The sequence below is a fragment of the Centruroides vittatus genome, unplaced genomic scaffold (assembly GCF_030686945.1).
Source record: "Centruroides vittatus isolate TY-2023 unplaced genomic scaffold, ASM3068694v2 contig_971, whole genome shotgun sequence".
Taxonomy (NCBI): Eukaryota; Metazoa; Arthropoda; class Arachnida; order Scorpiones; family Buthidae; genus Centruroides; species Centruroides vittatus.
Genome location: NW_027122644.1, coordinates 2,669,895 through 2,697,044, shown reverse-complemented (window position 1 = coordinate 2,697,044; position 27,150 = coordinate 2,669,895). Strand labels below are relative to the sequence as shown.

The 27,150-nt window shown below is 27.2% G+C and overlaps 1 protein-coding gene across 2 annotated transcripts in view; it reads right to left on the bottom strand.

Annotated features, from left to right (window-relative positions):
- The window catches only part of IntS3 (integrator complex subunit 3), a 111,885-nt gene that overhangs the window by 48,881 nt on the left and 35,854 nt on the right, over positions 1–27,150 (bottom strand). For both annotated transcript variants that reach the window (XM_067282891.1, XM_067282892.1), the window contains exons 6-12: positions 25,038–25,104; positions 18,644–18,785; positions 17,181–17,310; positions 12,319–12,416; positions 10,685–10,732; positions 2,434–2,665; positions 1,410–1,489 (exon numbers count right to left, since the gene is read on the bottom strand). In XM_067282891.1, coding sequence (XP_067138992.1) covers positions 1,410–1,489; positions 2,434–2,665; positions 10,685–10,732; positions 12,319–12,416; positions 17,181–17,310; positions 18,644–18,785; positions 25,038–25,104 — 797 coding nt within the window. The remainder of the gene's footprint in view (positions 1–1,409; positions 1,490–2,433; positions 2,666–10,684; positions 10,733–12,318; positions 12,417–17,180; positions 17,311–18,643; positions 18,786–25,037; positions 25,105–27,150) is intronic.

Here is a 27,150-nt window from a genome sequence, read left to right as displayed (position 1 = left end):
TCTTCATTCATCATCTTACTACTATCCAGTCCATCATTGATTACACACTACCAATTCAAGCCTCTGCTTCCCATTTACTTTTAGTAAAGCTGAACAAAAAGCTATCAAAATCTATCTATTTCTAAATCAAGTTGCCAATTTACCTTATACAGGACTCTAATGTTACTGCTAAGACTAGAATAAAATTTCTTGACCTACCCAAATATACACAGTATTTTGATGAAATTCTTACCTTTAAAACTTTTAATAATTTATTACTCTCTAACTATATCAGTTTAAGAATGCTGTCTGTTAGAAGCAGAAATGTATCCTGCTTTTATGAACTGTTTAACCACTTAAATATATACCACTCAATTAGATCATCTTTTCTCAATTTCAGAAATCATTTCAGGTGTAAAACATTTTTTACACTTAGATTTTCATAGTTTTAAGCATCATTGTAAAAATTCACAAAAGTTGCTTGAAATTTCAGGCAATCTTTGTGAACTTGTGGTTTGAGGATTGGAGCAGAATGTGCTTCCAGCTTTAAAGATCACATCATTGTAAAAGACTTTTTTTATATGACAAAGATAGTCATTAAAGATTCTGTATATTGCTTTATTATTATACATATGCTTTATTTGTATCCATTTTTATTATTCCTTCCTGTAATTTATTGTTTATTGTTTTTACTTTATTTTTGCAGATTTACCATCAGTCTATCCAGGGGAGACCACAAAATCAGATATTTCCGTATAGTAAAAACTGACATGCCGGTTTATCCCAAGGGAATGCTGGCATGCCAGTTTAAGTGAGGTTATATATTCCTCTTTAGAGGGCTTATTTAAAAAACAAATGAGTTACACAATGTAAAAATGAAGTTTTAGTTTTACAATAAAAATGAGTTTTTATTCTAAAACTGTGAAACTGTCAGTATTACATCAAAAACTACAATTATATGTTTAATTTTTTCATTTTGTCTTCTTTCTAACAATGTAAAATATTCATGGAATTCCAAAAGTGCTTTTCTTTATGTGTATTTTATTGTTATTTTATTCAAAAATGCAAAAATAAACATATTAAATTTAAGAAATGCACTGTAAATTATCTCAGCTTACACTGATTAACATCAAAAATAGAGATAGATATACATTTATTAGTTGAAATGTATGCACTAAACATAGCTTATTTAATGAAATGTAATTATGTTTAGAATTTGCAATAGCATATTTTGCAAATTGTAATATGTTAAATTAATCCAAACAAACACTATTAACTCAAAGTTACCAAAAAATATATTTAACATCAAATTTTTTCAGTCTAATTTAGATCATTTTTAGCATAAACAATCAATTTTTCCTTTGACAAATATACTTAAGCCTTTTTATACATCAATATTTACTTTCAAAAGCCAACTAAGTAATACTTACTCGACAGAGAAAATCAAGTAACGTTGCAGTAATAGCTGGATGTGGTCTCATGGAATGGTACATTACAAGAATAGCAGGTTCTAAAAGTAAAAAAAATTTCAGTTTAACATAACTTAGTTGTAGTTTTGCATTTATTTAATTATATTGTATTTTTAACAAAATGATTGATTCAATTTGAAAAACATATTATTATTGGATGAAATATAAGTAATCTTCTAATAAAAATACCTTCAATATTTGTAATTTATTAATATTGTTATAATAATTAATAGATTAACCAATAAATTAATAATGAGAGATTTATATTCATTGAAATAAATTTTAATTTAATATCTCTAAAAGACAAATAGAAATGTCTTTATAATCAAGACTTACAAAGATGAAAATCTTACTGCAATATATAAATCAGTATAATTTTGAATTAAAAACTATCATCATTTAGTTATATATTTTCACAATTATTTTCATATAAATCATGAAATTTTCAGCAATTCTTAGGATGGATCTATTGGCGAAAATATTATAAACTAGTTCCAAAAGTGAGAAAAAGTAATTTATCAGCTGGCTGTTGCCATTTTTCTATCTTTTGTGATTTGGTTTTATAATTTGTTTCAAATCATTTCATTAGTGTTTATAAACCATTAACTTGATATATATCCTGTAGAAGTAAATAATAGTATATCACATATTTCTTTATTTTTTTGTATTAAATAGCATTCTAGTGTTTTCTTACATTCTTAGAAGCATTTGTTTATTTACTGTATGTTATCATGAAAGTTTATAAAACTTGGCACCATTTTAATAATAATGAAATGAATAAAAGTACTAAAAATACTTTCGGTAATCTCACTCGAGCATTTCATTCGTTTCATTATTATTTTATTACTTTATTTCCCATGCCATTACTATTATTACATTATTTTGTACATATTCTTTGGCTTTATGTTGATAATAATTACTAATTGTAAAAAACTTGCTATAAATTTATTAAATTACAATACATAATAATTGGAAAAGTACCTACCAATATTCATAATATTATCTTTTTCTGGATCAAAAAATAACCAATCATAAAATAGTGATAACTTTGCATTTGATGCAGCCACATTAGATGTGCAAGTTGTTAATAACCATCCAATAACGGCCCAACGTGGAATGATATCAGAACATAAAACTTCATTTGATGGATGAATAACTCCACAGATGTAACGAATTAAATCACAGCGAAGAGACTGGCTTTCAGGTGTTGCTAAATACTAAAAAATTAATTCAAAATTTTAAATTGTTATAATTATAAGATATTAAAAAATTATTTGTTTAAATATTAACATATAAAAACAAAATTTTTAAGATTCTAAAGGAAATTGGAATCACAAGTAACTATAAGAAGTATATTAAAAAACAGTAAAATATCAGCATATTTTTATACACAGATAATTTTGCATTGTATCAGGTTAAGTTGGAACATTATGAATGAGACTATAGTTAAAGCCATTGGAAACATATAGTGCTAACCTTCAGAATCATCTCTCTGAGGTCACTGAGTTTAAATGTTCGAAAAAGTCTTAAAATCATATGAATAGTGTTAATATTTTTGCTCTCCAAAAACTGCTTGTAGAATGTGGCTGCCACCTCATCATTTTGGAATTTTTCAATTTTGGACTTTATTCAGACATTCAAATTCAATTACGTCAGAAATGTAATTCTGAGGATTAGCACTATATGTCCACAAGGGCTTCAAATAGTAGTAGTGTGTTCTTGAAGTCAGGATGTCAAGATACATCTGATATAGCCTAATGTGTCATTATTTTTTTCAGTTTAAGATTACTAAATACAACTAGTATTAAAGATATCAATTTATTACATAAACAGTAAACTTTAATACTATTTTTGAGATTTAACTTAACAGACTGATTTATAACAAACTTTTTATACAGTAGTAAAAATTATTTCAAAACTTTAACAGAATAATATGATACAAAGAATAGATATTATAATATTTTTATACATATGTTCTCTAATGCACAAGTAAACACAAGGTTTTCCTAACTTTTTTTTATATAGGAAAAAAAACAGAAAAATGTTTGAATTTCTTACTAAACTTAGAAAAAAATTTTTAATAATAAAAAATTTGAAAGAAAACAAAATGATTCAAGATTTTAATTTGGTCTATAAATTATGAAAGTTATTAGAAAAATAAAAGCAGGGACCACTTCTGGATTGGATCAAGTTTTTATTGAATTTTTTAAAGCATATCCCAAGTGATATTTTTGAATACTTACTGAAAATATTTAAAGAACTTTTTTACATATCCTCAATATCTTTCATTTGTAATCAAGTAATTTTATACATAATATATAAACAGAGAGAGATTCCCATGCCATCAAATTATAGACAATAGACAATATCATCAGTATTAAGAAAAATATTTACTTCTATAAAAAAAAAATTTTAGCTTTTGGATAAAATATAATTATATTTCTGTCTAACTTTTTGAGAAAATAATGAAATTGAAAAAGCATTAATTATTTTAACTTCAACTACAACTGTAGAAAAAATAATGCAAATTTTATGCTTTACAAAACTTCCAAAGCTGGAACTGCCATATTAACAAGAAAAACCTTACACACTTTTCCAGCAAGATAATGTTTCAATCCAAGCAACAACAGCAAATGCTTTCAGTCTCTTTCAGGAACCTGCTTCAGGCAATAATCAATACAAAAACAATGTTAGCCAAGATTCTATTTTAGAATGTTTTTACAAGTTCATTCTTTGAGGTCATCATTTTTGAATGATTACCAGTTTTATGCTTTATTTTTAGACTTGGATAAAGCATTTGACAAAGTTTCTATAAAACTTTTACATGAAAAATAACTATAAATAAACTCACCTTAAAAAAAAACACTGATAAAGCAAATTTTGCTGTTGCCCTGGCAAATTGCCACAACATTAATTTTCACATGATAAAGTGAACAAAAATTTTACCAGAATTTGTTACCAAGAAATAAACTTATTTCCAATAATGGTTGCTTTTTATATTTTTCAAAGTGAACAATAAAAAATTGTATTGTATGTAATAAAAGTTCCATTTAGAGTAGAATAAATTTTCTTCTCCTAGTAAGCAAAGACAGGTTCAACTTCTGATTGTAGAGCAATTCAAACATCTGATTTTAGTAGCCCATTCTACTGTACTCAGAAAATAGGAGAAGTTTAAGGATGTCATGCCCTTTAAATGAATGCGATATCATGTAAACAAGTGTTAATTTGCATATCAGAAAATGATACAGTGACAACAGGTTTGGCTACTTTGCACCAAATTCAGCTTCTTTTTTTTTTACTCTTTGTATGCCAAAAATGGAGTTGGCATTTTGGCTAGTTTTTGGTTATGTACATGCCACCATTAATATAACTCAAACTCATAAATCATACTCTGCACAATAGTGTCAGGACCAGTCAGGACAGTGCTCAATGAAAATGACGATTTTGTAAATGAAAGTGAGATTGACAGTGATCAGCCATCTAAGCAGGCGTGGATCTACATAGGGTCTAATAGGGCTTAAGCCTTGGGCCCCAAAGTGTCAAGAGCCCACAAAAATTGAATTATTATCATAAATTTTTAATACTTTTTCATTAACAATGAGCACTTATCGATATAAAGTTTGTCATTCAACATCATCTCATAAATAAATATATTTCAACTCTGATTTTGATGTTATTAAAAATGAATTTTAAACCCAATTTAAAGATTCTTAAACAAAAAATGGAACCACAGAACTTCAATAAGCCCCAGGCCCTGAAAAACCTAGACCCACCTCTGTATCTAAGCCTTCTATCAAGAATGCAATGAATGTAGTATACATCATATGTCACTATCTGCAGTTTGAAAGTGACATAGATGACTAGCTAAAGACATTTGCAATTGAAATAATGTATTTTCTACTTCTTCAATCTTAAACAGAAAAAAAAAACAGATTTCTTTTAGCTTTGTTTTGTTTAACCACTCTGACATACTGCTTCACACTTAAACAGCAAATACCATCTCCTCCTCCTTTGTTTGATTTGAAAACATTTAAAACATTCATTTGTTTTTGTAAATAAATTTTATTTTATTTAACTTTATTTAGTAAATTAATACAAAATATTATAATTTAGAGATTTTGATCTCCTGTTAAGCCTCAATATTACAACTCCCTAAACTATACAATCTTGACCTTGACCCTGAAAACTGTTACAATGATTTTTTGATAAAGCAAACTAACAACTTTTCCTTTAGCAATTCATATTGATGCAAGTTGACTATAATAATAATAAAGACTGATTTACAGAAGAATTTTACATGTATCGTCACCAGGGGACAACTTTCTGAAAATCTACATTTTCCAGCACTTCTTCTCAGTATATAAAAGCAGCAACAACCCCGAGTATGGATGGATATAAGCAACAAGTCTGTATGTCACCAGTTCTTTTTTAGAAATTACTTGTAATTTTAATTGAACATATTTTGTGTTTTTTAAAAGGACATTTTTTAACTTCTGGCGACAAGTAGCCTACAGAGAAAGGTCAGTTGCCAAGAATGTGTATTGTCTAAGAACACAAGAAAAATAAATGGTGGTCCCTTTTGAACAAACTTTGTTTTAATTTTAAAAAAAATAATTCTCCATCCAACGAAAAATTTACAGAAAAAACAACAATAAATTATACAATTATACAAATTATGCAAGGAGAGCGTATTTCATTTTATCTTCATATTCATAACCTTGATGCATATTTTGAAAAAGATGGTAATGAAGTTAAAATAAATTCTAAAATAATTTACTCAGTTAAATATATTGAATTAGTGATAATTACTCAAATAAAGCAACATTACAAAGAAAATTTTTTCAATTAGAAACCATTATAATAAAAATGACTTTAAAACAAATCCTAACAAATCAAAAATAGTAAAAATCAAGTATTTTCAGACATAGATGACTCACTATTGATAACAGCTATAAATTTATATTGCTTAAAAAGTTGCATTCTATAATTATATCGTAATTTTTTTCTCTGTAAATATTAAAATTATTAAACAATACATCTTAAATCTCATGCCAAATGTCATATAAAAAGAAAGTAATCTATTGTAAAAAGAAAAATTGGGAATCTATGCTGTACCATTGTAGAATCCCATAACAAGGGTGAACACAAGGTACAGTACATTGGATCACAACATGAATGCTTGCTAACCACCTAGTTGATCACTAGGATAGCATGGTAGAAGGAAAATGTATCACAGAAAGGTGCTCAAACAGAACTACAACCCATTATGGGCTCAAACAATGCTACTCAGATGCTGCAGTGATCAGAAAGTCATTTTGATATGGGGATCTCTCCTTACAACCTTGGAGCCATGCAACACACTCAACCTACCCAGCGTGTGTTACCATATATAAATGATTAAATAGTGATATACTACTACCATCACACGTTTAACATGAGTTTATATTCACAAGTGGTGCATGATGTTACAACATTCTAGTGTAATTGAATTTTGAATACACTCATAACAGTTTTGAATTTCAATTTAAATAATACGTATTCCATTTGTATTAAAACATTGTATTCTATTTTTAAATTTTGTTTGTCTAAAGATGATGAATGTAAGTTTGTTGAAAGCACTAGCGAAAATAAGACTGTTAATGCTGTACTCAGTGTGTTTTACTTTCTTTTTAAAATTATTATATCTATATTAGCCATCTTATTCACCTTCTATGTTCTAGAGCAGTAACTAAAAATTTCAATGAAAATTTATTACATCATAAAATTACACTTACCTATTCCATATAATCTTACCATTTTCTTAGATCATCAGATGTAACACTCAGAAATTGTCATTAACTCCCAATAGAACAGAAAAAATAATCAAAAATTTGACAAATCCAATCAAACAAGAAAAAAATTTTTTTCTTTTAACTTTATTAACTAAACTGATAATCAGTGTCTAATACTTATCATTTTTAATATAAATCAAAATGAAATATATACCAATTTACAGCAATAACAATTTGCCACTGTCATTATCATATACTACTACTACATATGGACTTAAGTGAGGAATGGATGGTTTAGCATTCTTCATACCTCACTGATTAAATGGTGATAAGTTTACAATTTCAAGCCATCTATCTGAAGGTAAGCATTTAGAACCCATCCAGGACATTGTTCAGTCTGAAGTGCTTTACTTCTCTTGTTGCTTTACCTAACTATCATAAGTAGTGTAGGACCATTACCTACAATATAATTAAGAGAAGTTAGTGTGAATTTTAAAACTTTAACAAATATTACTCTCGATAAATTTACCAATGTCAACTGTGTTTTCAGTAATATACAGGATACTTTGCGACACAGAATAAGCTGAAGAGAGGTATGAAGAGCTGTGAGAAAATAAGACAAAAATTCAGAACAACATTTTTTTTTATTTCTGTTTTCATAATTAGAAAAATATATTTAGAGTTTCATCATCATTTCTAGAGCATGATTGACATTAATAATAGATAGCAATTTTATGATATAATAATAAATATTACTGTTTATTAGCTATTAGAAGTTTGAGTTCATTTGACATAGCAAAATTCATTAGAATAATAATTAAATGTCATTAAGCAGATAAGAATTAGGCAAAAATTAAATATTACTACTGAACAAAATTTATAGTGTCAGATTTATCACCCTATTCAATAATTTATCTGATTGTTATTGTCTATCAAAAAACTATATTTAGCACCATACACTTTGAGAATTTTTTTATAAAAATAATAAATTTATTGTTACATTAAAACAATTATATTATCCAATTGACTTATAATCTGTTTCATAAATCTTCATTAAAATAGCACTTAACACTATGTTTTAGAATAACTCATTGGATCAGCAAATTCCATTTCATCAATATCATTTAATTCCATTTAATGAGATGTTTCTCTGTAGGTTTCTGTATTGTGTCAGAAAATATGAGTGCATCCTTAAAAATTTTGTCATACACTTTGATGCCAAATATATTGTGTGATTAGCTGCAATGTAACTTAAAGTCTACTGATTGAAATGTGTAATAATTTCTAAACTCTTCATCTTTTCTCTTTCTGAAAATTGGCTTCTATTATTGAAAATTTTCAACAGCGGAGATCCATAATAGATAAAGTATTGCTAAGAACTTAATATTCACTGTTGTTGTAACAAGAGTTATGTTTCCCCAGTTTATCTATTATATAATACTAATTGTTAAATGTCTTGTAATTTTACTGTCTATTAATTGTACTTCTGTATAACTTGAATTATAAACTTTTAACTTTTGGCAATATGCTAAAGTAATATGTGTACTTTTAAATAGATAATTTATACTTTAAACATATAAAAAATAAAGTTGTTTGAAAATTAAAATTTAATAATGCTTTTACAAATTCTATCTTATTCTATATATTTATTTTAAATAAGCCTTTGCATTTCAATATTTTTGTAAATTTGAATATAAATTCAAATATTTATTCTACTATTTTTCTTTTGTAGTAATAAATCCTGGTGGTGTTTTATAAAAAAAATAAAGTATTTGAATGTAATTTTTATTTTGTTTCAATAGTTTGCATTTTAATATCTTAAAGAGTGTTTTTTTCATATTTCATAGTTTTCTGTTTCATTTATATTTCTGCTTATTTATTCTTTAATACTGTTTCCAAATATAAATTTTCTTTAATTGTTACAATTTTAAAATTGACATTGACATATTATAATTTTACCTGTGCATTAATATTTTTTAGTTTTACTGTTCCACAGGAACACATTTTTAATCCAAATAAATATTCATAACTCAGACACTAGTGAAAAATGCTTTCCATATCTAATATTTTATGCTTTCATTAATTGGTAATAATTATCAAAATAATTTATCTCATTTATTTATTTTTACTTGTTTATATTAGATTATTTTAATGAAAATATTAAAACAATATTGAGTGTCACATCTGAGAGATAAATGGCAGTTCTAAAAAATTATATGCATAGATAAGTGTCCTCTTATATTATATGTTTAAAATGTTATAAGAGGTGTGGCTAACCTTACTAAAGAAGAAAGCTGTATTTTATAAGCACAGAATTTCAAGTGCCATAAAACCACAGTCAGATATAATTTATATGACTATATAAAATAAATAACAATTTCATTATGACACTGATATATTATATATTTATTGTAACTGTAAAGCAGTTATATGCAATTTGAGAATCTGACTTTTTCATTCATCACCATCATTTAAGATAAATATTTGACTTCATGTATATTTCTATTTTATCTGTATTAAATATACAAAAGAATCTCATATTGCTCATAACCTTGTTATATAAAGTCAGCAAGATTCTTTTTTAAATACAGTAGAGCATCGATTATCCGACTCAATTGGGGACTGAGGTTGTTCGGATAACTGAAAAAACAGATAACCGAAAAGTATGAAAAAATACATTATTAGTATAGTGTATTAGTATATTAGTATATCCCATGTAATAAGCATATTAGTATATCGCTATTAACCTACTTCGTGTTGAATTTTCATCAATGTTAATCCTAACAATTTTTTTTTTTTTTTAAATAATAATCATCGTTAAATTATTTCTTTATTTTGCACAAAATAAATACAGAAATAAAGAAAAAATAGAAAATTAAGCCTGGTTTAAATACTGCCCTCCTTTCATGGTCGAGCTAGTGTTTCCAGCTAAAACACGCAAAAATTTAACAAAAATAATATTAAAGTAGCCAAGACAGGCAAATATTGTAGCGCCAGGTCACTAGCGGACATTTGAATTTGCCGACTAGAACACGGTCGGTTAACCGATGTGACGGTTGATCGGGGGTCAGATAATCGATGCTCTACTGTATTAATTTCTTGAAAAACTTTTTACAGATAATCACAAACAGGACCATATTTAAATATATTTTTAATTCTTATTGAGATTATTATTTACAGAACAAGCAATAATTTCAATGAAGAAAATTTCTCAGGCATTACATTTATCATAATTTAATATCCAAATTCAAATGTTCTATCATAATTTATCAAATTAAAAGTTAATTGAATATTATGCCATTTTTAATTTTTAAAAATAATACTCAATATATTTTAAATAGTCCATTTAATTTTTTATATAAACTGTTTAAATTATGCATTTTTCTACATTTAAACAGATATTTAGTTTAAAATATAACTGTTATCATTATAGCAAAATAAAATGTGATAATACTAAAGATTTACCTGTCTTTGAAACCAATCTTGATATCTTTTTTGTTGACCAAATTTCACCTATAAAAAAAAATATATATATATATATATATATAGAATTAAAAATTAATATGTTAGAATATTAAACTGTTTAATCAAGTTACAAAAGGAAAAATGCCATTAAAATAAATTTAAATGAATATGCTTTATAAGAGGTAATACAACTGAAACAGCAAACATAAAAAAAAGGAAGCAACTTTGAGTGCTTTCAAGTACAGGAGGGTCTAATGATGTGTTCACTTGTTTATAATCGATCAGCGCAAATCGCAACCGTCAATCTCGTAACGGTCAAATCGTAACGGTCAACTCTTTGATAACAGGTGCGTGTCTGGGAATTGTAACAGATAAGTTACGGCGGCGCTGATCGATTATAAACAAGTGAACACATCATTAGACCCTCCTGTACAACCTTGTCATTCTATTCAAGTTTAACTTCATCATCTTCCTGATGATGAAGTTAAACTTGAAAAAAATTGAAGTATGGCTTGTATTTTTTTTTGTGTGTGTGTTTGTTTACTATTTCAATTGTACTTTCATAACTTGTCAATGAAAATAAAATCTTGATACAATCTAAATCAAATTATGCAAATCATGCAAAGCTTAAATTTTCACTTTTGTATTTTTAAATAAAATAATTTTACTATTCGTTCAAAAATATAAAAGTCATAATTTTAATTAGTTTTACTTTTTATCATTATTTTTTATTACTACTTTTTAGTCTTTATAAGTAAACTATTGATTTTATCTATTCATGTTTTATGAATTCAGATATGATGTAATATTAAGTAAACATACTTTTATATAATTAATTATTATTATTAAATAAAATGTTTTTATTTACAGTTAATATTATAAGAACTTTTCTAATTATAGATGTGTATTTTGAATAACTTATTTTATTTATTATATTATAGAATTTTTGAAATTAATCTGAAAATTTCAAACAAATAATCCAGTATGCTATAATTTAAATAACTTTGCTTAATTAATAAGTTTAATATAAATTTACATTATCAAATATTAAAGAAATTTTGTTTTGATTTATATGAACTTCTTTGGTTCAATCCAAAGTAGTTTGATATTTCACAATGTCATGTATTTATTCAAATGCATTGTTCAATGAGAAATTTAAAAAAGAAAATAATTATGAAAATATTCTTGTTCCAAAGTATATACAATAAAAACTAAGGAGTAAAAGTTAACCAAAGTTAGGACTAATGATTTTCAGAAATATAAAGCATAACTTTTATGGTAAAGACACTAATTATAATAATAAATTATAAAAGGTACCAACAATATATGCTATTTATCATTGTAAATAGTAGTACATTCTCAAATACATGTTCATTCTTTTATAACAATGTGTCTATTATGTATACAAAAGACTTTTATGTATATGACTAATAAAACTAATCTGGATTCAATGTTTCTATTCTACTGTATGTCAAATCTTTCTTTGTTATTTTCTTATAATTTGTTATTCTTTCCATAACTTCTGGTTTATTAAAATAAATAAATTTTCTAATTGTAGCTTTTATTCAAATAAAAATCATTTTTATTCATGTATGATATACCAGGACTCCTCCATTCATTTAAATTTTACTTACTTGGGATGTTAAATAACATATTTTCCTTTCCATATCAGGAGTTAACCTTGATTGAAGAAATCTTCTAGAAGTTCGAGATTGTAATAATTGTAAAACACCTAAAAATAAAATTAAAACATTACATTAAAATTAAACATTTTTTGATAAAGCAATTTAATGTTAAATATGATGATTAAATAATACATTAAATAAAAAAAGAACATTCTTTATATTAACTGAATTCAAAGCTTAATTTACAAATAGCATTAGATAAAGGCAATCATAATTTTTCAGTATAGAACAACTTATATTATCTTATTTTGTATTTCGAGTTTCCATATTTTTATACATTTATACAACTGACATCGAACTGATCCACATTGATATAATAAGAAATAAAACGAAACAAAGCATTGTTCAAACTTAATGGAAAGAGAGGTTAATAGTTTTCTCTATTGGATAGCCACATCATTGAAACCATCAAGGTGTCAGTCTACAACTGAATCCAAGCAAGCAACTCTCCAAAAATTTTTATGAGTGGTCACAGTCTCAGATATGCTGGGCCTTGTCCCACATTACCCAGCTACCCACTGCAGGCTTGGTCAAACCCATAATGGATATTGAAAAAAGCCCTCATAATGATTACAGGGTTTAAAATAAGAATAGTTAAAATGAAGGCTTTTATATCAGTCTGATGACAATTTTGCTTCAATTTAACATATCATTTAAACTTTTAATCTGTTTAAAATTATACTTTTATTACTAAAATAATAATTTCATATTGTATTAGTTTCAAATTATCAAATTTTTATTCATATTTTTAAATGATGACTTTGAATAATAAAATATTTACTTTTACATCAAAAATTCAACAGAAAAATTAAAACTTTTCTAAATCATAGGATATAAAATAAAAACCTAAAAGTATTTCAAATTAGTTGAGAAGACTGTGATAATGCTTTCTTACAATCTTATAAAAAAAAGAAAAAACTAAGAATAGAATGTTTGTTTTTCTAATCTTTTTAGATTTGTTTATAGGGCTTCAATAATGCTTCTAATTCTCATTTAAAGTTAAAATACATTAACTCTTTTGGTTCTCTTGTGATATTTATGTCCCAATAAATGTTTCTAAGCCCTTTTAGTTGGTTAATATACTTGTTAATCCCTTACTTGCATTATTTTGTACTGCTTCAGTCTTTCTGAATATTTTGGATTGGCAACATTAACAATTACAAATATAGCCACAAGCTAGAAGCTTTTTATTTTGACAAATCCTGGTTTTCTAGTTCTAGAGCATCAACAATCTAATTTTTAACATAGGAAATTGAACAATTTTGAAGGTTGTGGAACATCCGCTTTCATTTTATTTTGAAATAACTTTTCATTACTAATATTATCCGAATTATTGTTTACTTCATTGTGCATTGAGACAAGTGTATTCCATCAGTAGTATTTGCATACATTCTTTTAAGACTATTATGTCCCAGTAGACTATTATGTTCCTATTCACTTCTACAGTGAAAATTGATTTACAGATAGCTCATCTTTCTCAAAAAGTTATTATGACAGCCATTTATGAAGATAGTTGTAATGAAGATCATTCATACTTTGCACTCATCAAGTGATACCCAAGTCAGCACATTGAATTCTACTTATCTTATTCTTAATTATGTTTTGGTCTAGTATGACATCTAATTTTTAACCCAGACCATATATTATTATGGCCAACATAAACCACAAGTCCAAGTCATTTCAATTTTTCCATAGAGTCTTATTACTTTTATCAGTCAGTATACCAATAAAATGAGAAGGGTGTCACATGCCAGATGCTGACTCTAGTAAAATGAAAATTGTGCTGAAAACAAAATTAGTCATGTCACACAATCATCAAACAGATTTAACTTCCTATTGGTCTGAGAAGTCATCAATAGGAAACAAAGCCCTAAAAAAAGCAATATCACAAGACAGATGCCTAAAGCTTTTTTCAAATATATACATAAATAATCCAAAAAAACCAGCAAATTCAAGTAAAATATACTATACAGATGAGTTTCTAGAATGTACAGACAGAGTCCTTTTAAAGTATTGATGAGAGTATGACCAAGTTTAAGGAAAAATCCACCCTGAAATAACATATGCCTATGCCTTCAAAAAGGAAGATAAAACTTTGGCTGAGATGTAAATCAACAACAAGGTATGTATGTAATTTGAATGTGTATTGTGGTAGAAAGTCATTGATAAAGAAAGTTTACATAAAAGAGTTGTATTGAAACTTGCAGAAGGAATTTGTAAATGTGATGTAGCTCTGTGCTTTGACAATTTTTTTTGAGTGTTCATCTGATTGAAGAACTCCCATTTACTTGTGTAACGACTTTCAACAAGAACAAAAAAATACATCAATTCTAGATGAAAAACTTGAAAGAAAGCAGCAGTTTTTCTTGCACACAGAATGGTATGCTTGCTATAAAGTGGAAAGGTGTAAAGTTTATGAATAACTGCCAAATCATCAATACCATCAAGAGGAAGCTGAAGACAGATAAGAAGGGTGGAGATTGTCCAGAAGCAATTGGTGGAGGTTGTCCACAAGCTATATTCTATAATGCAAGTATGGCGAGTGCAAACTTGTGTTATCAAATGGTAACTCAGTGTGACTACAATAGAAAATTCAGCTAGTGGCAAAACAGGTATTTTATCATTTGCTTCTGTTTGCATTCAATGAATGGATAATACACAAGAAAATAAACTACAAAAACACTCTATTCAAAACCTTTACCTCAACAGTAGCAGAAAGCCATCTCCAGATGAGTTAAGAAACTGCAGCAGTGAAGTGAATGAGTTAAAGTGGAAGACCTCCAAAACACATTAAATACATGCACAATGTGGAGAACCATCTACCTAAGAAAGGTGAAACATGAAGAAGATGCAGATGATGTTTAGAAAACAAACAAAAAACAAAATAAAAAAGAACAAAGACAATTTGCACATGCTGTGAGGTTCCTCTTTGCAAATGTGCTTTGAAAACTATCATATGTAGAAAGAAATTTGCATAAAGTATAATTTATAAACATGCTATAAGAGAAGTATTTTATAACATATAGATAAATGAAATAATGTAATACAGCAACAGCAAATCAAGTGTATTCTAATCAGCTCTGCTAGGACACAAGCTCCACTCAAAAAAGCTGATGGGCATCATAAATCCCAATTTGTTGATATAGGGAAAAAAATAAAACAAAAATAAGCACATAAGTGGTGTATTTTTCCATACATTTGCATGGCACAGTACTATCAATTTATACAAGGAAGGGAAATAATACCAAATAAAAGAAAAGGTTGAGTTGAAAAGGTTAAGTCAACTCTTGACAGAAATTGAATTATTTCAAAACCACAGTTTTGGCAGTTGAGAAAATCATTGCTAGTAAGGAATACCTATATTTTTAGATTCTTTTGTTATGTATGTATGTATGTATGTATAATCACATAAATTTAAACTTTCAGTCCATTTTTTTTAATGTCAATATTTTAATCAAGAAAGAAACTTAATTTATTGTTTTTGACACAATCTATTCTAATAATTTAACAAAAAAACAATTTTATCCATGACAAAACTATTATTATTTATATACCGTAATAAAATAAAAAATTTAATAATAAAATTATATTCATTTCATATGTTTTTGTATTTATATAAAAAGTAAATATGACTATAATATTAATATAGTGGAATTTAAAATATAATTTTAAATTTAACATTACATTATAGCATTAGAATTAAAACATAATATAACTGTAAAACTTTAATTCTAAGCCTCTAAAAATTTTGATATTTCAAATAAAGGTTTAATATTTAAAAAATGTCGAATTAATTAAAAATATTAATAAGCTCTTTCTATAATTGATAATTTGTAGAACATAGAATGTGTCTCACAAATTTAACATAGAGTGAAAAAACAGTTTAAGTTTAATGATTTTAATATAATTTTTATAAAATAATTGCAATTATACATCATATATAGCATTAAAACATTAACTTATAAATTAATTAATATTAATTTCCCTTAACGACCATTGACGTGCATAGACGTCCAAACCCGAGATAACTCGGGCAAAATTCCATAGCGTTACAAAAAAAAACGGTACTTTGGGACCCGAAAAAAAATTTTTTGATCTTTGGAATGTTTTCTGTCTCCAAATTTTTTGAAAAATTTTTACCCGCGCGAAAAAATTTTATTGCGATTTTAATTAACCTTTAATGACCTGCAATTAACGCTTAATTGTTTTTTATGGGATTTTTTTATGGAACTTCATTCATCCTTCTAAACTTCTAGTGCGTCCATTTTACTTCGGTAAAGTTATTTAAAGCTATTTTCTGATGTCAAAAACAACATCCAATAGTTTTTTAATTTTTTTAATTAATAGATTTTTTTATAATTACGTTAAATTAAGTCGGGGGTCGGAAATATCAATTAAAATCGTAATTTTAAAAAAATATTTAGAAATATACCACCATCTAGTATTCACCCTACTTTTTACCCTTCTCCTCCCGAGAGTTTCATGAGAATGTCCCGCGAAAGACGACACCAGCTGTTCTCAAGGTCATCCAGCTGTGTAAACAATGACTCATCGGTGTCAGATTTCGCGGATAGGCGAGAAAAAGGAAATTGTACTTTGAAGCTTTTTCTTCAAAATTAACACATTTCTTTCGTTTTTTTTTCGTTTTTATTATTTTTTAATTATTTTTAATTATTCTTAATCATTAATTTCAATTTGATCGGGAAAATTCGGGGAACAAGGAGTTAAATTAAATTAATATTTCATTGTTTATAATAAAAATAAATTAGCTTAAAATTTAATTTTAAATTATTAATAAATAAATAAATTGCCTGTAAAAGTTGATGCTAAAGATGAAGGATTATATAAAATATCTTTCCATAGCCTTTCAAACTCCGGTATCCTTGCAACATTTTGTAACAGCCTCACTAAATCTCGACCAATCATCATACATTCAACAAACTACAAAAACATAAATACATATTTTATTAAGAAATAATATTAAACTACCTATTTATATTAATTCAAATACTATAGTTAACTGAAGGTAACTGAAGATGGTTAAAATATTCAATAAATTTTTCTGTACAATTAAAACTTTTAATTATTACTTATTTAATGTACTGTATTACATAAATATGTTTACATTCTTAAAAAATCATTTTCAATATTTAAAATAAGTTTTGTATCATATTGGAATTTTCAATCATATGAAAAATAACATTATTTTTTTATATTTTATTGTACAAATACAAGATAACATTCAATTAAAGACATTAAACAATGTATGACACTTCATCCTAATTAACAGAACATAAAATCACTCAATTATGAAATTTTTTATTGGCAGACTGAATTAGCTGAATCATATTTTGTAATAAAACTACAAATAATAGCAAATTCATTAGAGAAGTAAAAAGTTCATATCATTTCAGAAAATTGCATTTCACTTCTAGTATAAAAATGTATTTAATAATGTATGCTATAGCTGTTTTAAAATTACCGTCTTTACTTGCATATAAGATGACCTCACATATAGGACAAGGTGTGACTTTCAAGACCAAAAAGAAAATTAGATTTATTAATACAATTCTAATTTTATTTTGTTTAATCACAAGTGAAATATCAAATAAACGTAAATGCTCACATTGTCCCGCAAAAATTACTGGCATTTTAAACTTTAAGGAAAAATCTCATAAAATCGACAACATAATTTGTTCACATAAAGCCAGACAATCAGGAACCTTATTTCCCAATTCTTAACGGTTGAATCCACTCTCCACTGATTACACTTATGAGTTTCTCCAAATTCTGATTTCCGAATAAATCATCTGTTTTCACATGGGAATGGACTAAAACTTATATCAGGCTCCTGTGTGATTTTGGAATTTCAATCTGGATTTCAATTCAAAAGCTTTGCTTTTCCTATTGCCCATCATCTTTACTCCTGACAATATACAAGAATGATTCAAATGACCCAGATAAAATATTTATGTTTTTAAATACAAGAGGATGAGCATCTGGTAAAAAAATGTGAATACACAATTCACAAAAATTATTTCACTTGTGTGTCAGGACGACCTAGGAACTTGAAGCTGTGATAAATGAATAAAAACCTTGTCTTATATGCAAGTAAACATGGTATACTATATTAAAGATCTTATCTGGTTACTACATTTTACAACTGAAAATAAATATTACCAATAAAATATTTTTAAAAATAACTTCTGTAGAAGAAAATATTATCAAATGTCTACAGTTAATATAAAACATTATTTACTTATTAAATTCTTACCCTTTCTCTTAGTAATAAAATACAAAAGTCTACTTCTCGTTGCCTTAAAGTTAATAAAGATTGACATCCATGGTCCACAATAAGGCGAAGGTATGTATAAACAATAGTAGCAAGTAAAACAGGATTCCTTTCAACCCAAGCTCTAAAAAAAAATAATTAATAGTTTCTACTCAAAATGTTAAGTTATACACATTAATAAAACATGGACACACAGAAACAGACACACACATGCCTCTAACCTTATAATAAGATTCTATTAATACAAAAAAAGAACATAAATGTATTAGGTATGTTGTTATTAGAATCTATTTTATGTACTAAAACAAAATTTTTAAAATATTCACATAATAATTAACAAACTATTACTAAATAAATACTCACATACATATATTTAAAAAAAATACATTTATAAAATGAACCAATAATTTAAAAATAAACTAACATATTGATAAATAAAACTATTTTTTTTATCCATTAAAATATTTTGTAAAATTTTCATAATAGATTTTTATATAGTTATTTAATTATTATAGACAAATCATAAAATGATATATAGTGTGTTCAAAATATTCTTAAATTGATTATATTTTAAAATAATAAATTAAATTATTTTTATTTTGACAAGCAAATAATTATTAATGTAAATATATAACAAAATGAAACCAACATCTAAAGATTAAAATTTTTCAAAGCATTTAAAAATACAGAACTATATTCTAAGCTATATAATAATCTTTAGGAAAAGTTTGTCATCACAACTATTTAATTAAACCAAATATAATGATTGAAAAATGTAAACAAAGAAATTGCTCTGTCACTTAATGTTGTTATTAAATTTTACAAAACTTTACAAAACAATTTATTCTACGACTGCTATCTTAATTTACATTATTACTTTTATAACCTAATAAGAAATGCTTACTGGAACAAACAAATCAGAAATTAAATCTATTACACGCCTTTAAAGTATCCAGCATACTATTAAATTTTCATAAGAACGTTTTCGATCACTTTTAGAGATCATCTTCAGTTACCGATTAAAAAGAACAAACAAAATTCGAATTTAAAAGATCGCAAGTTTCGTTCATAATGACGTCATCACTAACATGAAATATTAAAATTTAAAAAATTAAAATAAATTCTAGTTTCCGTGTGTAAATAACTTAACGGTAAAAACAAAATAAGATGAAAATGGAGAGAAGTGGCTAGAAGTGAAATTACGTCATATCCGTTATATGGAAAGACTTCCAGGTGGTTGCTAAGCTGTCCGAGTCTCTATGATTATTGCAATGTTTGCTGAGGTGCGCCTTGTGTATCTCCATTTTTTCTATGTGTTTTATAGCTTGTGTTGATCTGGTAGGTTTAATGATCTCCGCCTTGTCCCAATAAATTGTCACGTCCTGCTCCTTGGTGAATGCCGCCAGTACCGTACTATCAACGTTTTTATTGACTGCGTATTTGTGTTCCTTGATCCTTTTTTTCAAATTTCTCATGGTAGCCCCTACGTACACAAGGTCTGAGTTGAATCTAAGAAATCTAAGGTCACTAAGAAAGTAGCCAGAAAAAGGAATATCCGCATAGTTTATAGACGTAATCCCACAGTTTATAAACTTTTGAGAAACGACAAGGAAAGATTTAGATACGACACCCTCACAGAAGTTTACTCGATACTGTTGAGAGATAAGAGATTCAACTCAGACCTTGTGTACGTAGGGGCTACCATGAGAAATTGGAAAAAAAGGATCGAGGAACACAAATACGCAGTCAATAAAAACGTTGATAGTACGGTACTGGCGGCATTCGCCAAGGAGCAGGACGTGACGATTTATTGGGACAAGGCGGAGATTATTAAACCTACCAGATCAACACAAGCTATAAAACACATAGAAAAAATGGAGATACACAAGGCGCACCTCAGCAAACACTGCAATAATCATAGAGACTCGGACAGCTTAGCAACCGCCTGGAAGTCTTTCCATATAACGGATATGACGTAATTTCACTTCTAGCCGCTTCTCTCCATTTTCATCTTATTTTGTTTTTACCATTAAGTTATTTACACACGGGAACTAGAATTATTTGATTTGTTTAATTTTTAATTATTTAATTTTTTAATTTTTAATATTTCACGTTAGTGATGACGTCATTATGAACGAAACTTGCGATCTTTTAAATTCGAATTTTGTTTGTTCTTTTTAATCGGTAACTGAAGATGATCTCTAAAAGTGATCGAAAACGTTCTTATGAAAATTTAATAGTATGCTGGATACTTTAAAGGCGTGTAATAGATTTAATTTCTTTTATAACCTCTGAACAAAGTAAAAAGTTTGAAATTATGTATTCCAAAGTGACTTTCAATATTTTATTTGACCTTTTTATGCTTTATCACAGCTTCAATTTATCAATTCCATAAATTTTGTTTTCTATATTACTGTCACTTTTATTCCAAGATTTTAAAATGATTTCTTTTAACTCATTTTTATATATTGAATGTTGCTGATTGTTAACTTTTTGAAATTTCAATAAACCTAAGAAATTGCCAGCAACTAATTGCTTTTTCAAAAATAATTTTATTGATCATAGTATGCAACATACATATTGTCATTTTAAAAAATTTTGCTAAACTTTACTCTAGGCCAAATTACTCAGCATTTAATTATTAATAGTAGCAGTAATATAGCTCAATCTAATTCAGCAATCATTTGGCTTTAATATAATTATCAGGCTTTGTGATGTTTATATTTGCATAATTGTAATTTAGTTTTAGAGCTTTACAAAATTTTAATTCTGTTCCATTTTATTAAAAAATAATAAAAAAATTGTTTTGTTTATTTGTTTCCCTAAATTTATATAAAATTCAATATACATTTAAATATAATAAATAAAGGGTAGAAAAGTTTGAAATTGTATTTCAAATTTAAACAATTCTATCAGAAAATCATTGTTCTTGGAAGCAACCTCATTAATTATTCTTTGTAAATTGAACTCCTCATTCTTTTATGTCTTTAAAATAAATATTTTGTTATGTTGATATTTTCCAAGTTTGTCTGACGTGGTCAATTGTATGTATTTCACAAAAAATAAATGAATCTAATGTTTTAGTAATAAACTATATATTTTTATATAAAATTTATGTGAATGAGTGCATTTTACTGTTGAATAAGCAAATTCCAAAAGCCAATTTACTCAGTGCTAAATTATTATACATTATGACAAAGAACTAATACCCATTTTTGAAATAACGTAATTGAATACAACACTACAATACATGCTTTACTTACAAATATATATACCATCCTGTGTGTGTTAACTAAACATAATTACCTACAGATCTCATCTTATTTTCATTTTAATTACTCACATTACTGTAAAAACTGTAATTCAGACTCTGTTGCTTTTCTCATTTAACAACTATTTTACTATTATTGACTGGAACAGTCTTTAAGAATAGCATAATGGTGTGTTTATTGTGTCTGGAAAATCAGGTTTAGAAATCTATACAAAATGAATTTTTTACTAAATATTTTTCTCTGAACAAACATGTACCATAACATTGAAATTTAAATATTTGCATGAAACCTAAATTGAAATTTTAATGTATATAATAACAATATTAATTCTTCTACACGTGGAAAAAGATGATTCTCCCTTTCATACATCCATTAACATGCATCAAACCTAAATTCAAGAAGCCATTTGCTTTCAATTGTCAAAATATTTTCAATTAAATTTAACTTCTCATAATCACAAGAAACATTCTACATAAATATTCTCAATTCTTGTCTGGGTTAATGCTTCCTGATGTAGTCCAAAATTGGTTAATTGTACACTTATCACATCTTGTAGGTTAAGTGATGAAGAGTTAAAGATCAAGTGCAAAAATATATGCTTTATTAGTATAGGAAATGCATTTCAGACTCACAGTCCCTCATCAGTCCAAACAGCAAGTGTAAATGACTAAATTATTAATATTACAGAAAATTATTTTTCAGTTACATAATATTTTAAATTATTTATGACATTTAAACTGTACCTATAAGCAGAATTTCTGATATATATACATAGCATGATCATCTTGCTCTCAGCTGAATCATTAACCAAAGACTGTACATTTACCTATTTAATTTATATATCAAAATATGGTTGATTAAAAAGTTAAGTAAAATATTTCCTTTCTTCAGTTACTTTTCCTTAGCTGTGCACAAAGATGAACCAATTTTACAAATTTAGTTGTTGTATAAAGATTTAAAGATACTAAATTTAATTTATTTTTAATTGTCTACTTGGACATTACTCATTAGTAGGTCCAATGTCCAAGTAGACAATTAAAAATAAATTAGAAGTAAGGATGGTACGGCATTTATAAATACTAAATTTAAATACACCAATTTAAAGATACTAACACCCTCTAGGATCTGTGTAGGTATTCCTACATAGATCCCAGATGGGATTTACTATTTTTTTGAATCTCTAAACCTTTAAAAATATTAAAATTCTCTAAAAATATTTTTAGAGAATTCTAATATTGTTCTAATAATAATAAGTTTAATATTATTCTAATTAGAATGTTTCTTGTGTTTGCTGATAATGAGAAATTAAATCTTCTTGAAAACATTTTGACAATTTGAAAACAAAGGACTCCATGATTTAAGATTTGGTGTATGTTAATGGCATTGATCCTAGAGGGCATTATTACTTTATTATCATCTCTAAACCTATAAAAATATTAAAATTCTCTAAAAATATTAATTCATTTGTGTTTAAGATTAATTTCGTAATTTCCAATGCAGCTGATAAAAATGTACTTTTAGCTTACATACATAAAATCCTGTATGTATATATATAAATATTTAAACTCTTTCTGCCCTGTGGGCACTGAGGGCTCTTATAGAGAGGTTTCAAGGTCGCATGTCACGTGATAAAACACACGTTTGCTCCGCCCATTCGCCATTTTTGTGGTAGTTTTTGCTCGCTTAGCTTGCACGTGGTCTGTTATTCGATGTCGTTTTTTAGTTTAAACGTACAAAAATACTGCAGTTCTATTATCATGGATTAAGTTAAAAAAGATTCTTTTCTTGTGGGCTATTCTAGCGGTCTAACAGGACGAGATGCAGCTCTGTACGAAGAGAAAATTTTGTTATTTCAAGGCGATCCATACGAAGCCAGTTTATCAGACTTCGTCGTAGATCAAAAGTTGTGGCCGAAAGTAAAATTTGGTGACATTATAAACTATTTGGTTTTGACAACAAATTTCTACACCCTGTCACAAATGAAAGCTTATAAATCTTTAGAGGCCCATAACTATTTAACAAGTGGCTGGGTTTCTCCTGATATAAAAGTAAAAGTAATGAATAACAGCAAAGTAATATTGCCTGGAAAGATATGTTTTCTTTTGTTTGTTTAAACTCGTGTTTTTACGTATTTCTTAACTAAGAATTTTTGTCTGAAAGTAAAAGTCTAATTAAAAACAGCTGTGGAAATTTTTTAATTCAAATTGTTCAGTACCTTTATTTTCTAGTTGAAACTAGCATATAATAAGCCTACTTGCTTTTAGTTTTAACGTGTAATGTTTATAAGTTTGTACTAGCTAAAGCCTGAAATTACATTAGTTATTCGTTTATAAATGCACTATACCTAACTAAATTAATATAAGCAAATCAGTAAACTCTTTTAGGTTTTAAAATATAACTTAGTGTTTATTAACGTAAATATTGAAATGAAATGTTTCTGACAAACTCTTGTATTGATATTCACTTTATTCGTAACGAAATTTTTCCGGTTAATTCTCGAGAGCCATGCAGTTTGCCTTCGTCGTGAAAGCTCCTCAGTTTGGGATCCTTGATGACAAATAATGCCGGAAATTTTAAAAAATGATGTTCCTTTGTTCTTGAGTGAACTAGCATTACACCCAATTACACAACAAATCACCACAGTGATATTCGCGACGAAAAAAAACAACACAAGAACTCCAGTTAAAGCGCACGCGAACACACACAAAATGTAAACAAGTCACAAACAGTCACAAAGATGGCGCTGGACAATTACGCATGCTCATGACGTCACTCGTGATGTCGACATGAAACCTCTCTATAGGAAGCCCATTATGGGTTCAGCCAAGCCCACAATGAGGCAGCCAGGTGGTGAGGGATGGGCCCGACATATCCAGACGAACCACCCCCGAAAAATTTCTGGGGATTTTTCAACCTGTCCGGATTCGATCTGGGGTTCCCCAGAGTGGTAGGCTGCCACCTTGACTGCTCAGCCATCTGGCTGTCTGCTATATTTATATTATTACACAACTATATTGATTTTATTATTATTATTAAAATTATATTATAGTAAAATTATTTTAATTATAACATCGTATTATACAATACATTTAATTATATCATACCTGTTTTCAACAAACATATCTAACATAGATTCTGCTAACCAAATGTTTTTATGTGATATGTCACCACCTAAAAATTAACATTAAAGTGAAAATTATAATAGTTTGTAATTAATTTATACTTTATTCTACTAAGAGATATTTAAACATCATTTAAAAATTAATATGTTAATTCTGATACTTTAAGTTAATACAAGAAATGTAGTAGTATTAAAATCAATAATTTTCATTCATATACTATTTTTTACAATAATCATTATTAACTAATCATTAAAACGTCTTTAAATTCACATCATGTCATTTATTTCAAATAGCTGATAAGTTATCAATTGTTAAAAATAAATAAAAATATATTTAATATATTAGAAAAGTCAAAGTAAACTCCAAAATTTTTCATAAAAACTTCCCATTACTTTATAACAAGAATGATGTTTTCTATAAAATTATTAAAATCAAAGCCTACTATATATTTGGAAATCAACTTATATGGTACTACAGGTCTAATCAGAATTTTGAGATGAAAACCTTGAGTTCAATTTATATGCCATCATATATAACATACGTTACATCTTACAAGAAAACTGCATTTGTATTTTGGGTTTTAAAATTTTAATAGAAAAATTTATTTAAATATTTTTTATTTTTCGTACTGTTTTCTTTACAACTTTTATTTTCCATACATGTTATATCTTTTTCTTACTTTTTAATCTTAAAGTATACGAAAAAATTATATTTTTCTTCCAGTTCTGACTTATGGATATTGTATAACTAAAAAATTTTCTAAAACATTGTGTTAACAATGAATAAAAAAGATTACAGTTAAAAAGGTAAAAGGAAATCAACTTGCAGAGAAAAAACTTTTTATTTACTTTATGAATATGAACTGTGTATGGTCAAACCTACTGAAGAGTCCTTTCATAAGAGGCGAAATGCATTTGGGAAGTTTGTTAAAGTAAATAAAAAGTTTTTTCTCTGCAAGTTGATTTCCTTTTACCTTTTTAACTGTAATCTTCTTTATTCATTGTTAACACAATGTTTTAGAAAATTTTTTTAGTTATACAAATCCATAAGTCAGAACTAGAAGAAAAATATAATTTTTTCGTATACTTTAAGATTAAAAAGTAAGAAGAATAGAAAGTCTGACTCCATCATTTTTTATAATTATTTTGGATGTTATATATGATGTGAAGTATGGAAAATAAATGATATAGATATAGTAATAGACAACAGCTAAATGCTGGATATATTGTATTCAGTCACCATATTCATAAGCCAAGCCATATTCTCCAGCAAAAAATCCTTTACTTACACAAACATTTTCATTCACATTCCATTGGACAGCATCAGGTTATAGAATTGGAAAATGGAGCAGCAATGTTTGAATATCTGAATCCAATGTTTTGTCGTTTGCTGATTGGAGACATTTTTGATCTGGGAGGTTGCTGATTGGAAGAAACAATCCCCATATGAACCCATAATTTATGGGTGGTGTAGGAAAAATTTCCATGGGGGTTGGGAAACATGTTGTCATCTTTTGCTTTCTTATTCAATGCTGCCTTATATATTTCAAGCAGTTCAAGGTAGCAGAGTTGCCCTGTCAGACATTTGGCAGAAAATCCTTGCCCTATCCAAACAGACTTCCACATCCAGGTCAGAAGCATAAGTTGACAATGCGACGAAACAGCAACCCCTAGAAATGTCTGTTTGGTGTTCTTTTAAGCAGGAAGTGATCTGCCTGCCATTATTGCCAACATACTCCAATCCATTTCTGGTTCGGTAGTCAGTCAAGGGAATGAAGTATACACACAGGGAATGTTGCCAAACTGATGGGTGGGTCTTTGGCATTTCTGAGGAGAGAAAAGATGCGTGGGCTCTTTTTATAGACCAGTTTGATGTTATTGGTTTGTGCTATCTCTTTGTAAATAGGGGCAAGCACTGCATTGTACATGACTGCCTTATATGTTTCAGACTGAGGCAGATTGTGAGTCCAGAGATGTGCTTGGGTGATACAATGTTCTATGATTCCCTCTAATAGACTTATTAGAAAATCCATGTTGTACTGTCTGGTTGGTGATAGTTTGTAATTTTTGCATCCTATGGTTTGGATCAGAGATGT